Source organism: Pygoscelis adeliae, unplaced genomic scaffold (assembly GCF_000699105.1).
Source record: "Pygoscelis adeliae isolate BGI_AS28 unplaced genomic scaffold, ASM69910v1 Scaffold114, whole genome shotgun sequence".
NCBI lineage: Eukaryota > Metazoa > Chordata > Aves > Sphenisciformes > Spheniscidae > Pygoscelis > Pygoscelis adeliae.
In genome coordinates, this window is record NW_008824587.1 from 3506305 (window position 1) to 3521060 (window position 14756).

The 14756-nt window shown below is 46.2% G+C and overlaps 1 protein-coding gene across 4 annotated transcripts in view; it reads right to left on the minus strand.

Moving 5' to 3' along the window:
- PRRC2B (proline-rich coiled-coil 2B) overlaps positions 1-14756 on the minus strand; it is a 48911-nt gene that overhangs the window by 23345 nt on the left and 10810 nt on the right. For all 4 annotated transcript variants that reach the window (XM_009322079.1, XM_009322077.1, XM_009322078.1 and 1 more), the window contains exons 2-15: positions 13960-14127; positions 12799-12976; positions 12481-12583; positions 11351-11423; positions 8396-8539; positions 7492-7733; positions 6967-7088; positions 6355-6497; positions 5649-5739; positions 5038-5230; positions 4340-4655; positions 3485-3678; positions 758-965; positions 4-24 (exon numbers count right to left, since the gene is read on the minus strand). In XM_009322079.1, coding sequence (XP_009320354.1) covers positions 4-24; positions 758-965; positions 3485-3678; positions 4340-4655; positions 5038-5230; positions 5649-5739; positions 6355-6497; positions 6967-7088; positions 7492-7733; positions 8396-8539; positions 11351-11423; positions 12481-12583; positions 12799-12976; positions 13960-14074 — 2143 coding nt within the window. In that variant the 5' untranslated portion in view covers positions 14075-14127. The remainder of the gene's footprint in view (positions 1-3; positions 25-757; positions 966-3484; positions 3679-4339; positions 4656-5037; positions 5231-5648; positions 5740-6354; positions 6498-6966; positions 7089-7491; positions 7734-8395; positions 8540-11350; positions 11424-12480; positions 12584-12798; positions 12977-13959; positions 14128-14756) is intronic.

The following is a 14756-nucleotide window of genomic DNA, read 5'->3' on the forward strand; positions in this document are numbered from 1 at the left end:
GCTGAATCATGGGCTTCATAATTCCTGGTCACGACAGAGTTCATACCATTAACACTAGGATCTCACAGACAAGAAGAATTAACAATCCACAGCTAGCTTGACCCCCCCTTTCTTCCAGGGCAGCAGGTGACTGGAGCCATGGAAACCTTTCTAGTAGAGGGGAGCCTGTGCTTGGGAAATATGCCTGGAGTGATACAGAAGGTGACACAGCTTTCAGAGCCCAGCCTGCACAGAACACTACACGCCATCAGTGGCTTGGAAGCAAGCAGGTGTGTGAAAAAAACCCACAAACTCAAGGGAATGATTTATATATCCTGACATTTATATTCACACCTCTGAAGATCAGTAACAAGGTAGGAAGGTGCTAGGAGCACACAGCTCAGGAACTACAGAATTTCTCCATCACATTTCTTGAAGGGGGTCTATTAAGATTTCACATAATTACAGTAACTCCCAAACTGATCCTTCTCCTCCAAGGGGCAAGATCTGCTTTTACGCCTGCTAAGGCTCCAAAGCTGTTAGGGAAGATCTCCCACTGCAGTGCAGGGGATGGACAGGCAGGTGTTCTCCCCTCCCATCCTCCTCTGTTCCCTCACCAGCCCTCATTGCAACTGACTCTCTCAGCCCTAGAGAAGGTCAATCACAGCCAGCCAGGACGCAAAGTCTGGACAGAGGTAAGATGGGTGAAGCACAGCAACTTTCCAGATATGGACCAACTCAACAGCCATGACAAAGGGAAACACTGAAGACACCTTACCTGAAGGGTGAAGGGCTGAAGGGTAGAAATCCACGGGGGTGCGGCTCTGGGCCATGCGAGGGTCCATATAAGAGGGCATCATCATCCAGCGAGGATCAAAGCCAAGCATCTGGGGATGTGGCGGGTAGAACGTCCGTTGGGGATGGGAATGGGATGGGGGAGGATAGACTTGCTGCTGCTGCCAGTGCTGCATCTTGTACAGCTGCTCCTGCAGGGAAGAAGGATGGGCCATTTGACATGAATGGTCACGGTGCCAGGAATCACACTTGCAAACTGGCCAGCCGAAGGAAAAACACATTCCATGTGTTAGAAGCTCAAAAACAGATCAGATGGGAGGGCAGAGCAGATAAGGGCAATTCACTACCGCCTGGGAATGTGGCAGTTGTCATTATTCTCCAAATACCCAGAACAGCCAGAATCTCACACCACTATGGGACACACCACATGGCCAAATGCAAGGGATTAGCTTCAAGACTTGAGTTTGCATTTTCTCAATGCTTCTATGAGATACAGGACAGCTTCCTGTCAAACACAATTTCCTAATTGGAACCAAATACTTTAGAAGATGTTGCTCTTCGGAGGAAATGCAATTAGAAGTTATTTAGTGTGCATATATATTAAGTCTACTCATATTAGCTGAACAGATTAGATAAGAACAACCTAAACTCAATTAAGAGAGCTATTATTATTTTATAATATTTCCTGTGCATCCTCCAGAGATGGGCTGACACCTTTGGGTTGTGTCCCATCTCCCACATGGCCAGTCCACCTTTCCTTAGCTGAGCACTTGTCATGATGCTAATCCGATTTGACATTTAACTTTTACTAAATGTCCAAGCAGAACCTATATTTGAAGGGAGCTTTGTGTACTGAAGAAAGCTTTCAAAAGGTAAACAGCTCCAATTAACATGAAATACACCCGTTTACCTGTCAAACCTTCCACCATCTTTTCTTACTAAGCTTACAACAGTGTCAGATACTGTAACCGTTTATTAAAAAAGCCAATCCCCTACTGCAGAGCAGGAGAGAGACCCTTAAATCTGAACCTGACACATCATCACAGCAAGAAACTCAGATAAATGCAAAGATTATACCAGAGTTACCTAGTGCTCCAGTACCTTGGAGAAAATATTTCATTAATTATACCAACACTTTTTTATTTTGTTCTTTTCGTGGAACCATTGCTACCAAAGCAGCAATACAAGCCAGCCAAAATACCAACTGCCTCATGTATACTAACGACACAGAGGATAAGAGAAAATAAAATGAAAATTTCATGTTCTTCCAGTAGCAATGACCTGTGGCATTATTAGCATGGCAGCAAAGACATCCAGTTATTTTTAGTATAAGAGCATCTCTTTTAAAGAGTAACATTAGCAGCGTTTGCTGCTGTCCATTTGAGTCATGCAAATGTCAACTGCCCAGTAACAAGCACACGGGAACATCCATAAAAGAGCAATTACTGAGCTTCTAAGCAAAAGCTAAATGTGAGCTTTTCACTAAGGTTTGCAGCAGTGTTGATTGTATCACGTTTCAAGTGATTATTCTATGAAGAATGGCAATTAACTTTGCATTATCTCAAGCCTGGCTATTCTGCCCCTCGCTTTGACTCTGCTGCCCTAAGGAGGCTCACTGCATCTGGAAGAAGAGCTGAACAGAATGTATGGCACATAACAGGACTGTAAGGCTGGGCAAGATGCAAGACACAAAGCAGTTCAGGCTGGTCTCTCAGAGCCCCAGAAGAGAGTTTTCAATGAAACAAAAATGAAACAATTAAGACCAAACATATTTATGGTGCAAGGAAAACATTGATTTGAAAGAGCCTCACAGAAAAAAAGTTGGGGTAGGTAGAAGATGAGAGCAGATGTAGAGGACCACCTCTCTGCAAAGGCAGAAGGTGGAATGAGAAGTGTGCCACTTCACAACCCTCACGTTCAGCCCAGCAGCAGTCCAACCACCTGCCAGCCTAAGCACAGTTTGCCCCTGGCAAGCAGACGGCTGCCCATACCTAAACAGGGTAAGGGCACAGCAAGCGCAAAGTGAAATGGAAGCAGCTGATGGCCAAAGGTTTTCCTTTCCCTTGGCCTGTATATTCAGCTCCCTGTCACTGCAGCAGTGCTGAAGAACAGCAGCTCTCATCTTGTGCCAGGGAATAAGAACAGATGTCCACCAGGTTCACTGCCAGCCAAAGGCATTAGAGGCTCCACTGGATCAGGCCTACAGCAAGTACCAAGGTAGCCACTGCTTGCTCTCTTGACTTTGGACATGGGACGGGGAACATCCCCAGCTTCTCCTGCATACACGCATTTGCAAACCAGAGCTCTGCTACAAACCACATAGTCCTAAGATTTCACATTGTCAGGAGACACCCAGACAACCGTGCAAGACAAGTCAACATTTCTGACAGCAGCGTCTACTTTTCTCCCAGGCAAGTGACAAACCTGGCCTGCCCACGTCTCTCCCCAGCCACAGAAAGCCCTAACCACAACAGCCCCAGCATCACAGGGTGCACAGAAAATTCACGTAACCTATAGGGCCCTTTTACCCCTGTCAGACAGGATACATCTGTGATCAAACGTATTGAAAAAGGCCAGGGTAAAACTCCCATTTATCACCTCCAGCCCAAAGACGGTTCGTTAGTTGGCACTGATTGTGTTGAGAACCAAGCAAACACAACAGTTTGGTGGGGGTCCAAAGGAAGAGGGGTGGGAGTGTCACACCTATTACCTGCTGCTGTTGCTGCTGCTGCTGCCTCTGGAATCGCGGGGGAAGAGACTTCTGGTATTTGTTGAATTCCTGTGCTGGGGAGGGAGCTTCTCTGAGCTCCTCCTCACTGCTGCTTTGGGCTGCTGCTGCTGGGGCAGGAGTCTCCTCTTCCAGATAGCCAACAGAGACATCCTGTGTGTGAAACTCAGGGGTTGCTGCAGAGAAGAAAATAAGCCTTGAAGAGCCCTGCTCATGACAGGGCTTGTGAGTGCACCCCCGCACCACAACATACACAGGTGTGGGCATGTCCTGACTGCATTATGTGGTTGAACTTTATTACAATCATATATAGTACGTCACACACGATCTCCCTCATTTGCCTTGACAGCTCTAGAGGGCTTTGTCCATCTTGTTTTAGTGATAAATTCCAAGATCCTCCTCTGCCATCAGCCTTCTGCTTAAGCAGTGTGGGGAAAAGTCCATTTCCTCTGTTACTCCTTAAACCTGCCAGCACTTACTGATAACCGATTTTCTGATCTGTGGCCCATGAGCACTTTCTTAATATCATCACCCAATCATGAGAAGATCAAGAGGCCTCTTCCAACAAGGTCTCTGCTAGCACAGATGACTCAGCATAGATAAAGGCAACCAAAGAAGTCTGCACTTGTTTTAATAGGTTGTTTTGTTTTTTTTTAAATGAACCTTCATCACCAATCCAAAATATTCTGCAGAATACACAAAGCAGCTGATCTCTCAAGTGCAACTGAAGTACTCTCCAAATGCTCCCTCCCAGGAACTCCGCTGCACTTCAGGTAGAGACCAGCACAATAACAAAAAAACAGTTTTTACAAGGTGAGGCAAGCAATGTTTCTTTACCTCTACGGAAAGCATGACCATTCTCTTGCACAGCATTTTTCTCTGTGTTTGAGGGTCGCAGGTCTTCGTTCTCTGTGTGCTTCTGGGTCTCCCCGCTCTTCTGAGCCAGTTTGCATTTCTGATCAAGCTGCTTCAGCTTTGCAGCGCAGGCTGCCAGTCGCTCCTCCCTGGCTCGCCGCTCCTCCTCCTCCCGTCGCCTCCTGGCTCTCTCGACAGCCTCCGAGATCTCAGAGTGCACAAACTTCTGTCTCGGTGGCACCTTTTCTTCTTTATCCTCAAGGGACTGCTGTCTGAGAATACTTCCCAGTGTGGGCTTCTGCCAAAGGAAAAACATTCCTCAATAAGCATGGCTCAAACATCTCCTGTATCTTGAGCTTTGCATCCCACGCTGAGAAAATCCCCTCCTGACTCCCTCCCCTCTAACCTCAGGCACACAAATTCCCCTTTTGGTGAGGAGCTGCTGCTATCTGGTTCAGTATCTCCATTTTCTCACTGACAACCCCACTGCTCTGGACCAGCTTCAATTTCTCTTCTCTAGTGAGACTGCTATGCAGATGGATTTCTCTCCAGCTCGATATAAACAAAGAATTGAGAAATTCATCAGCATCCCGCTTTCAATAAAATGTCAAACTAGCCTCTTAAGGACAGCGATGCGTCGCATCCAGCAGCACAAGCCCACTCACATGAGTTCAACCTACCTGGTATTCAGACGCAGAGCTCCAGCCATTCAGCTTCCTCGGAGGCTGCTGTGAATCCTGCACTTTCCGGACTGACCGGGACAAGCCAACTGAGTCGCCCCAATTCTTTCCTTCCTCCAAGGTGTGTTTGACATCTGCACTCTCTGCAGAGCTCAGGGACAACTGTCGCTGCCTTCTGGGATCCCAGCTGTTCCTGTCATATAAACAGCTTTGCTATTACATTTGCTACACACCTCAAAAAGCACTCGCAGTCTTATCAAGTGGCAAAGGCAACTGACTAACAGAAAGGAAAGATCCAAAAACCAAAAAACCACCAGAACAAGCAATGCGCTTTTCCTCCTAGGGTGCATAAGGATTAACACCACTATTGTGCAGCAGGATAAAGGTGAGACACAGAAAGGGGAGGAGGGAAAAAGCCTGGCATCCTGGCACTCAGCTTCAAGACCCACACACATCCTTGAGGCCCACTCAAATGATGGCCAGTGGAATGAACAAAGTCACAGTATGAATCGGGGGATCAAGCCTCAACATTTAGAACAAGTTTTAAAAAGATCCTGGTACTGTTTACTTTTATTGAAACAACTGTAGGTGCCAATACAGCCACTTCTTACCACTTCTGTCGTCCATCTTTAAGAGTTTCTTCTTCTTCCTCATCTTCACTAAACTTCAGTTTCTCAGAGTAATCCACTTCATCATGAATGCCTAGGAAGGCAGGATTGGAGAAGGGATATACGAGAGGAAAGAAACAGGTCCCTTGTCCTGATAAAGCTTATGCCTTCTCTGGCACTAAACCAGAGGACGCACAGGCTTGGTATAAACTACTTGGAAAACCGAATATCCACCACAGGTACTGGAAAAAGACGAGTAGTGTGGACCCACACTGCTGAACAGCTGGGCTCCAGAAGAGGAGCGGCAAGCAGTCTGGGAATGGAGGCTGCAAATGAGGAGACAGCCACCAAGCTAGACTGCGTATAACTGGATACTGAACAGCATGACTGAAAAGGTAGGACTAACTCTTCTTCCCAGCAGCCATTCCGCTATTCTCCTGTTTTTTGGTGTTTTCAGCTTTTAGGAGTCTTCAGATCCGGTTCCTTGAGTACAGTGTGATGGAAGGATCAGAAGGATCCATTGTGTCATCATTTACACCAACAGCAATTTCACAACTACACAGACCACTCTTTGCTTCCCCTCCTCCCTTCTGTGGCAGTGAAACAGAGCCACCAGAATATCCTGGCTATTTCATGCTTTAGGGACGAATAACTACTTTGCTTCACCTCCTAAGCTGTTGCCTGAAGCTAGAGAATGGAAGCACTTTACCTGCCCATCCGTCATCTGCATCAGTGTCTAGTTCATCCAGCCCCTTTAGGTTCTCTGCATTGATAATGGTGGGCCGAGGTGCTCTCTCTACTTGCTGCCGAACTGGACGTGTTGGGCGAGACAGGCTGAGCCTGTTCTCTTTTCTACAGGGAAATGTAAAGAAACAGTTAGAAAGAGCAAACAGTAAAGAGAAGAATGTAGAGATGAGTTTGTAACAGTGAATCCATCCTTCTCTACCATGTGTTTATATACAAGGGCTCCAAGTTTCTCTCCCTTGACTACCCAATACCCACTTCCTAGGGCTTACAGACCAAAGCTGCAACCCTTCCAGTCCAGGATCACACACAACTACTCCTCACGTCCACCTGCTCTTCAGACACACAGTGCTTACAGTCCTGCAACATTTCAGATGCTGCTGTAGTTGCAGCAGAGCACTGCTTCTTTGGGTAAAAATCAGGTTTCCTCTGTGCCTGCATGCAGCTTCACCCACACAACTGGATCCTTGCATAGGATGTACAGATGATCCTATCCATGCCCAAATTCTTGCATAGTTTAAGGTTCATGTCACACCCTGAACCTGCCTCTCAAGTGGGACAGTCATGGCAGCCTTACCCATCCTGGTCATTCATCTGGTATTGTCTGAAAGGTACCCGGGGCTCAAGCCGAAGCTGAGGAAGGGGGAAAGACCCTCGGTCCAGCGATGCAGGGGTCTCAGATGGCTGTTGTGGACACATCTGGAACAAGGCAAAGCAGAATAGTCTGTTTTTCCTCCTTGCTACAGGAAGACTTACCCAGATTAGGTTACAACATAAGCACGGTAGCTGCATCCGCACAAAGGGAAAACAAACATTTCACGTCTGGCTGCCTAACAGGCCACGTGCTAATGGCTACCCTCTCCAGCTCTAGAGGGAAAGCAGCAACTTCTCCTTGGGCAGAGCAAGGCTGTGCTACACTGTTCTAGCACGAAAGGGTAAATGCACAACAGGGAAAACTAAAAATAGATCAAAAGAAGGATCCCTGAGCAAGCCCTAGGAACCAACTGAGAGTCCAGAAAACAGGTATCTCAGCTGACTTCAACCCACACACACATTATAAGAAGCAAGGACATAACACAGCTGGGGGGAAAGGGCAACTTACAAAAGCAGGTAGCATGTCATGGTATGTAGGTGGTTGGTAGACGTTTCCCATGAACTGCGAAGCCCCTTTGCGGACAGGCTGAGCTGGGCGGAGAGACGGCTCCTTCGGATCGCTGGCACTCACTGAGGAGGGGGCTCCGTCTCCAGTGCTAGAGGTCTTGCTGCCCAGCTCAGCAGGGGAGGCGGTCAGAGATGTGGCAGAGGTTATGTTCCTCCCACCGCCCTCCCTCCAACTGGTGACATCTGGAAAGGAGAAAATAATTACGTTAACATTTGTAAATGCAGACAGTCACTCTGCCAAAAAGTCTCGGAAGTCAAATACTCTGGTCAAGCCCTAATTATACTGAGCATGTCGAAAAACATCAGGGACAAAGAAAAATTTCCAAATGCATTTATTTTCCTAAGAGACTAGCAGCATCAGCCATTACTAAGTAATTACTGCACCAGTGGTGTCCTTATTTGTCAATAAGCCTAAATTCCAACCAACTCTGCTCCCCATCTCCACAGTCCTTATCCTGCAGAATTAAGGCCAATTAGATCATGCACAAACTCAAAGAGAAGCCACATTACACCACACACTCATTTCACCTGTGGCTCTCCCTTAGCCCAGGGGAAGGGGCCTGCTTTGCAACATCACACAGCAATTTTTATGAAACAATGTAGTAGATGACAGTCCGTACTTGGCTGTCTGGACCCCAGAACTCAGGCAGTGAACATCAGCACTACATGTGAATCTGTGGTCACTTGCTGAGCAGCTTGACACGTGTGAGCTCATTAAAAAAAGATAAAAGGAGATACAGGGATGGCATATCTGATACTACTGTGAACTGACATTCCCCGGCCCAAAACGCAGTCTATGGGGTTACGAGCTGGGATGAGGCAGAAAGACACAATCATTCACTTACTCTGGGGGCGGAGGCTTGGTCCTGGCCCATACGACGGATCTAAGGCGCCCTTTTCTTTGCCAACCTTGTCCTGCTCGCCAGCTGCTTTCAGCGTCGGAAATTCCTCGGGAGAGAAGGATAACAGTCGGCTTGAGGCCCTTGAACCTGTCAGACAAATAAGTGTGGGACTCAAGAGAAGATCTTTCCACTATTTCAATTCCCTTATGAGAACAGCCTGGAAACACGTTTCCTGGGAATCTGGGCCTCCAGCCTATTTAAACCCCAATTACTACCGTACCAGCACCTCAGCTCACATCCAAAACACTCTCAGACACTGTCACCAACACGACAACACATGTCCTCACCCAGTACTCCCACACTCTTAACCTGGGATCTTCATTTGGATTCGCATGTTCAATGAAGTCAGAGTGAACTTTCTCAGCTTCCAATTATTTTTAAAGTACAAAATTCAGACTGAGGCAGAGATATAAATTCTGCAAGATCGCTTATAGATGATACCCTGTTATCAAGTATTTGACATTTCTATTCAGACTCTTTCTGCTCAGCTCTCACTCTACAGGGGAAGCCTATTGTTAAGATTTCTGGCAAAATACTCAGTGAAAGACCACAGATAAGGACTGACTGCTATATGCTATACCCCACTCTCCTCCCTGCTGCACCATTTTTAAGATGCAGATCACTGGCCAGATCAGGCCAGGTTCATTTCTGGTCATTGGCAAATTGTCTTGCCAAGTCATCAGCCACCCTAGAATGACAGCTTTCTATCCATTCCAAAGATCTGCCAGTGACTGGAAAACAAAACACAGCAGTTCTCCTAAACCTGTCAGCAAGGTAACACTGAATAAAAGGAAATTGTTAGCATTATTGCACTACTAAACATCCAAAAAATTGCTTTTTTGAGAACTGTTTCTTGGTGTTACTTGGCTAGTGCTCTTTTTAAAAAGGGCATTTCAGAATTATCATGTTAGCAACGAGCAACAAGTACTGAAGACCTGACAAAAGAGTCTCATCTATAGTTATCCTTCCTTGCCCTCAAGAGTCAAGAAGGATTGGCTTCTTTAAGTCATTTTCACTTTCTGGAACTTGCACACTGCGTAAGACCTCCCATCTGAAGATCTCCAGGGAAGACACTGCAACTGCTGCACGTAACATCTTCAAGTATTTCGGACAGATGAAAATACACAAGGACATTTCTCAAATACACCACAAAATATCTGAGATGTGCCGAGAATTCTGATTTCTACTGCATTATTCTATTGAAATGGAATGGCAATGAGAATATTAACAACATGTAAGTGTCTTTCAGGGGAGACTTCCACCCCCCAGGTAAGGCTGCACAACATAATGACTGTTAATGTACAGGCATTAACAATTTGCACCCTAACCCTAGGCAGCATCACACTGATAAAAGTCTGGTGCATCTTTTTTTTTCTCCAAATGCCCCTTATACAGAAGGCACAGGCATGAGGCAGTTCACAATTAATTTACTAGACCACATTCCTTCAGGATACGCCCTCCAAAACGAGATTTTACAGCAGTAATACCTAAAAGAGAGCAAAAAACAAAAGACTTTCCTCTCTGTCAATATTAGAAACTGCTGTATTAGAAGGAAAAGCAATTGTTCAAAGCCACTGGAGAAGAGGCGCAAGGATGGGATGGCCTAAGAAGTCCTTTCAGCCAGACTTCCGATGCTTCTGTGAATCAGTTACCTTCTAATTAAGCTGCTCTTAGCCACATATGCAACTCTTTTCTTGGGTTGAGAACTCTATATTGGTAAGTGTGACCTAGAATGAGTTTTCAAAAAGTCTTTAAGAACATTGTTAGATGATCAGATTTCAAAACGACTGTACAGGAGGTCCACACAGCAACAGTCTCAAAAAAGTACCAATTAACCAAACAAGACACAGTCTTTGCACTGGCCACCAACCTCAGGCACGCACAAGTCTTTGCTTTAACATTTAGCCTTTGAAAAACACCCTCTCGTTAAGGGACTTATTTAATTTAGGATAAGCTTGTCCCCCCCATTTCTGCAATCTGCAGCTCTCCCAATTCTGTCAAATCTCTCTGCAATTTCACTTGACAACTGAATGGTTCCAGGTCTGTTCACATTCAAACAGTGAGACTGAGCCATTATTCTCACTACAATTTTAATGGTAGTACTCACTGCAGCTGGAAACCACCTCTTGTGTGGAAATGGATGCATCTGAAGAGAACTAAACTCCCAATTTATGTTAACACTGCTTCAGGATCCTCAGTCAAGCAGAAGCCATTAGCAACACAGTTACTCAGGGAGACTTAATAGAAAGGCCTCAGCCAAGGTGCAACCAAGTGCATCCTGCAACAGCTTCAATGCCACTTCCACCCACTGACACTGTAATACCCTTGGACCAAGGATGCTGTGTACAGCCGCCCTGAGTATTACCGTTACAGCTTCACTTTTGACCACCTAATTAGGTGACACTCCCCACACTACTAGCCATGGAGAGGCCCACATTTCCAGTCTCCAATGTCCTCTCTTCTTTTCTTCTAAACCAATCCCTCCCCTCTTCCACTCTGTTTTCTGCACCTTTATTACACACTGCTCTGGGCTGATGGAAGATGCTTATGAGGGGGCAAGTGTTTCCCTTCGCCTTCAAAACCTTCACCTCCCAGAACTCCCTGCTGCTTCCCAAGTGCATGAATCATTCTGGTTCAAGGTGGCAGTAACACATTCTGTTCAAGCTACGTCTTGCACTGGCAGACCTGAACAGATGCAGTTGCATCATTCCAGCCAACACGCTACATAGATTGCAAACAAGACTCACATGGCCTCACTGCACTGTAACCAAGACAGCTGTGTCCCATTCCACACTAGTCTAGACAGGGAAGGCAGGAAGAAATGCAGTCCACCCCATCTCACACCTGTCTGGGAGAAGCAGGCACATACCCAGCTCCATTTCTGTTTATCATACTCACCACCTTCTTGTCCTGCTGGCTTTCCATTCAGCTGTGCCCATGACTTTGGTCCACCTGGCACTGAATTTGTACTCTGAAAACAAAACACAAAAAAAACCCCAACACCCACAGGTCAGTGAAGTCTCATGACTGTTTTTCATTTCCTGGCTGGCACCTGCTACAGTTCAGACCTCTAGATCACCTAGATGTCACTGGATACCACAGGTCTCCCCAGCTTCTTCTTGGGGCTAAAGTTAGCTGCTCCCCACTCCAGTGTACTATGATGCTACAGCAAAAATCCTCTTCTCTGCCCTGCCTCTCATCTCTCCTCTGCTCATCTTCACCAACTGTTTCCTCAAACCATTCCTTGTGCTTTCCTCCCTCTAATCAAGCTTTTCCTTTGTTCTGTTGCATTTTCCCAAATGGTCCCTCTTAATCTTCTAGATTTGTTCCATGCTACACCTCAGCTTGAAGGATACCCTACTTTCTCGCGCATTAACCACTCTTCTCCTCTTCAAATCCTAACTCCTGTCCGAGTCGTACAGGAATACGATAAGCATCTTCCATCAGTCGTACGTTCCTCCTGTCCCAAACCTCAAGGGCTGGGATTTTTTTTTTTTTAAACTAGAAGTGTGAAATCTGCAGTACCAAGGGGCCAGATCCCTGCACTCTCTAGGGAAGCTTTCTTACTTGCCAGTAGCTTTTTCAGGTCCTGACACTGGCTACTTCTCCCACATGACCAGATCTCTTCTTATCAAGTCTCCTCAGGCTGGAAGCAAGAGCTGGATCTGTTGTCACCAAGCGACAACTGAATTAGACCCAAAGTAAAGTAGTTTAGAAGCGCTAACCAGCCATCCCACATTCCAGCCATTCTTTCTAGACTGACGCTAGATTTTCTGCACACACTTGAAAGGCACAGAGGTAACGTCCACAGAATTATACTCTAACTGCAGCACAGCATTCCTCAGGCACAGTAACTTGAAGTGAAGACAAGTCAATTCTACAAGAATTGATTATACAGGAGCTGTTCTGTAAATTGCAGTCTGCTGATTGTTACTTGTGCAAGGCAACACAGACAATTAAAGAAAACCCTCAAGCTGCCTGGGGACAGGGGAAGCAGAGTGGCAGTCACAGAGACCGTTTGCACCTACCTCCTGACTGATTGACTGTGTCGGCTTCTGTAAATTGGAGACAGATTTCTGCAAACCCTGCTGCGGCAGCGACTCCTGCAGCTGTGCAGCCGTCGCACTGGAACTGAAAAGAGACAGCAGAGGTGAGATCAAAGGGGAATGAAGGCAAGAAGACAGACAAACAACTGGCTACAGCAGTTGCTAAAAGATCAAGCTAACATTGCCTCTACACTGGCGTGGACAACAGAACTGATCACTGTAAGGTCCAACACACAGCACAGCAGTGCACAACTGCTGCTGCTTGCCTGACAAAACTTAGCAAAGAGTAGTTCTGCCTACCTCTTTTGGTCTGGCTGATCCTGCTTGTTTGCCCATCCTGTACCGTCCTTGGGTACTATAATGATGTTGGGGTCGTTTCCTTTGTTCTCAGACTTCAAGCTAGGCAAGTTTGCAGGAGGTGGCATGCGCCGAGCAGCAGCAACTTTCCCAAGACTCTGTAAGCCATGTCTAGGAATAACTAGTGAGAAAGGAACAGCAGCAGGTCACAGAGGGCTATATCCTGCTAGATAAGTAACCTTAATTGGCATACTGTGGCTGGGTGCAGTCCCAACAGAACTGTACGACAAGCAGCACCACTGCTGCTATGTGAACATACAGGTTGTTTCCCACAGGACCACGGCAAAGCAGCCGTCTGTTGTAGCAGCTGGCTAACAGGCAGCCTCCTGCAACAGCCAGGAGGGAGAGAGAAATAATTCACCCTAACAGAAAATGCCCACAGAGTCTTTTAGCTACCTGTGCAGATACTACTCTTTCATTTCACCACGGAGAAGCAGCATCGCCCTTTCGCAGCTTGGGGAAACGGCCATCCAAATCCACCTCTTAGCAGACAGCCTGGTAATCTAACCCAGGAGTCCTGAGGTCTAGGTTTTCCAGCTCTACCCACCAGATCACATTTATTAAGATGGTATTTTATTTTCTTTGGTTTTCTACTCTCAATCCAGAGCCAGTCCAGGCAACGTTTCCATTTTTTTGACCTCACCATCTACTTTTGCTCACATCTCCGCTACAAAACTAACTCCGGTTCTTCCCCAGAGGCCTTCAGTCCTTGACTCTCACCTCACACAAGGTCTGACCATCTTAAGGCACTTCAGTCAGCTTAACTGTCCTGTCTTGGTGTAGCCTAAGACCCCTGTAAGGCTTTCACTCAAGTTTGCAACCTGACCACTTTGCAGCAAGGACACAGGCTAAACAAAAGGGACAACAGTCCCCCAGCTGTTTTGCTGTAATTTCTCCATGTCTCTACAGTAACAGCAGCACAAAGAACCGCAGACATTTGCCTTGAGGTCCTAATGAAACACAGGCTTAGACACCAGCACAAACAGCTCTGCAACCCAGCTGCTTCCCACTGGGTATCCTACCCACAGGGCCAACAACCTGAATTCGCTCTGCAACACCACTCTTGGAAGACACCAAAAGGAGTTTTCTGAAGGCATTTCTTACCTGTAGTTCTGATAGCTTCTATTGACTTTCCTTTATACTTATCAAACAGGCTGAGAGTCGAGTACTTGCTTTTCCCATCCTTTCCCTTGGTTATTTGCCCCAAACGATCGGACATTGCGATGAAATGTCATCTAGTAAGGAAATTTCTCTGCGCCGCTCCTGATCTGCCTTTTAATGAAAGAAAACCAGGGAAACGCCATCAAACAGATTATTCAGCCACAGGCAAGTGAAAAGTAAAACATGCACAACTGCTAGAACTGCAGATATTCAGTGAGCAGACACACTAAGTTACAAGGTTTTAACCCTCTCCTCTTTAGTCGCAAGAAGCTTGTGGGATTGAAGATTCATAAACTGAATGAAAAGAACTGCAGGAACACACTTCTCACAGCATCTTTTTCTTTCTACCACTCCAGTGCTGAAAGAGGTGAGCTTCTTTAAATATGAGAATACAAGAGAGGGTGATCAACACAGTCCTTGCTTTAAAAGAATAACTCTAACAATAAGCAGCTACGCACAAGGATTCCTAAACATAAATGACAGAAAAGCACTGTATCTTATACCACACTGGAATTTATCATTGGGCTTCCCACTGAAGCACTGGTAGCCGGGTTTGTAATGTTTAGGGTTATGGTTCCACACTGACCACAGTTAATGACTCATACCAGCAATTAACGCTTTGAAAGCATCACCTGAAGGCAACAAAGTTATTTCTTCAAATGCCCTATTCCCATCTGTTAGCCATGAGAGAGAGTTAAGGAGTCCAAAAAACTGCTCAAATGAAACAGGTTCACACTCTT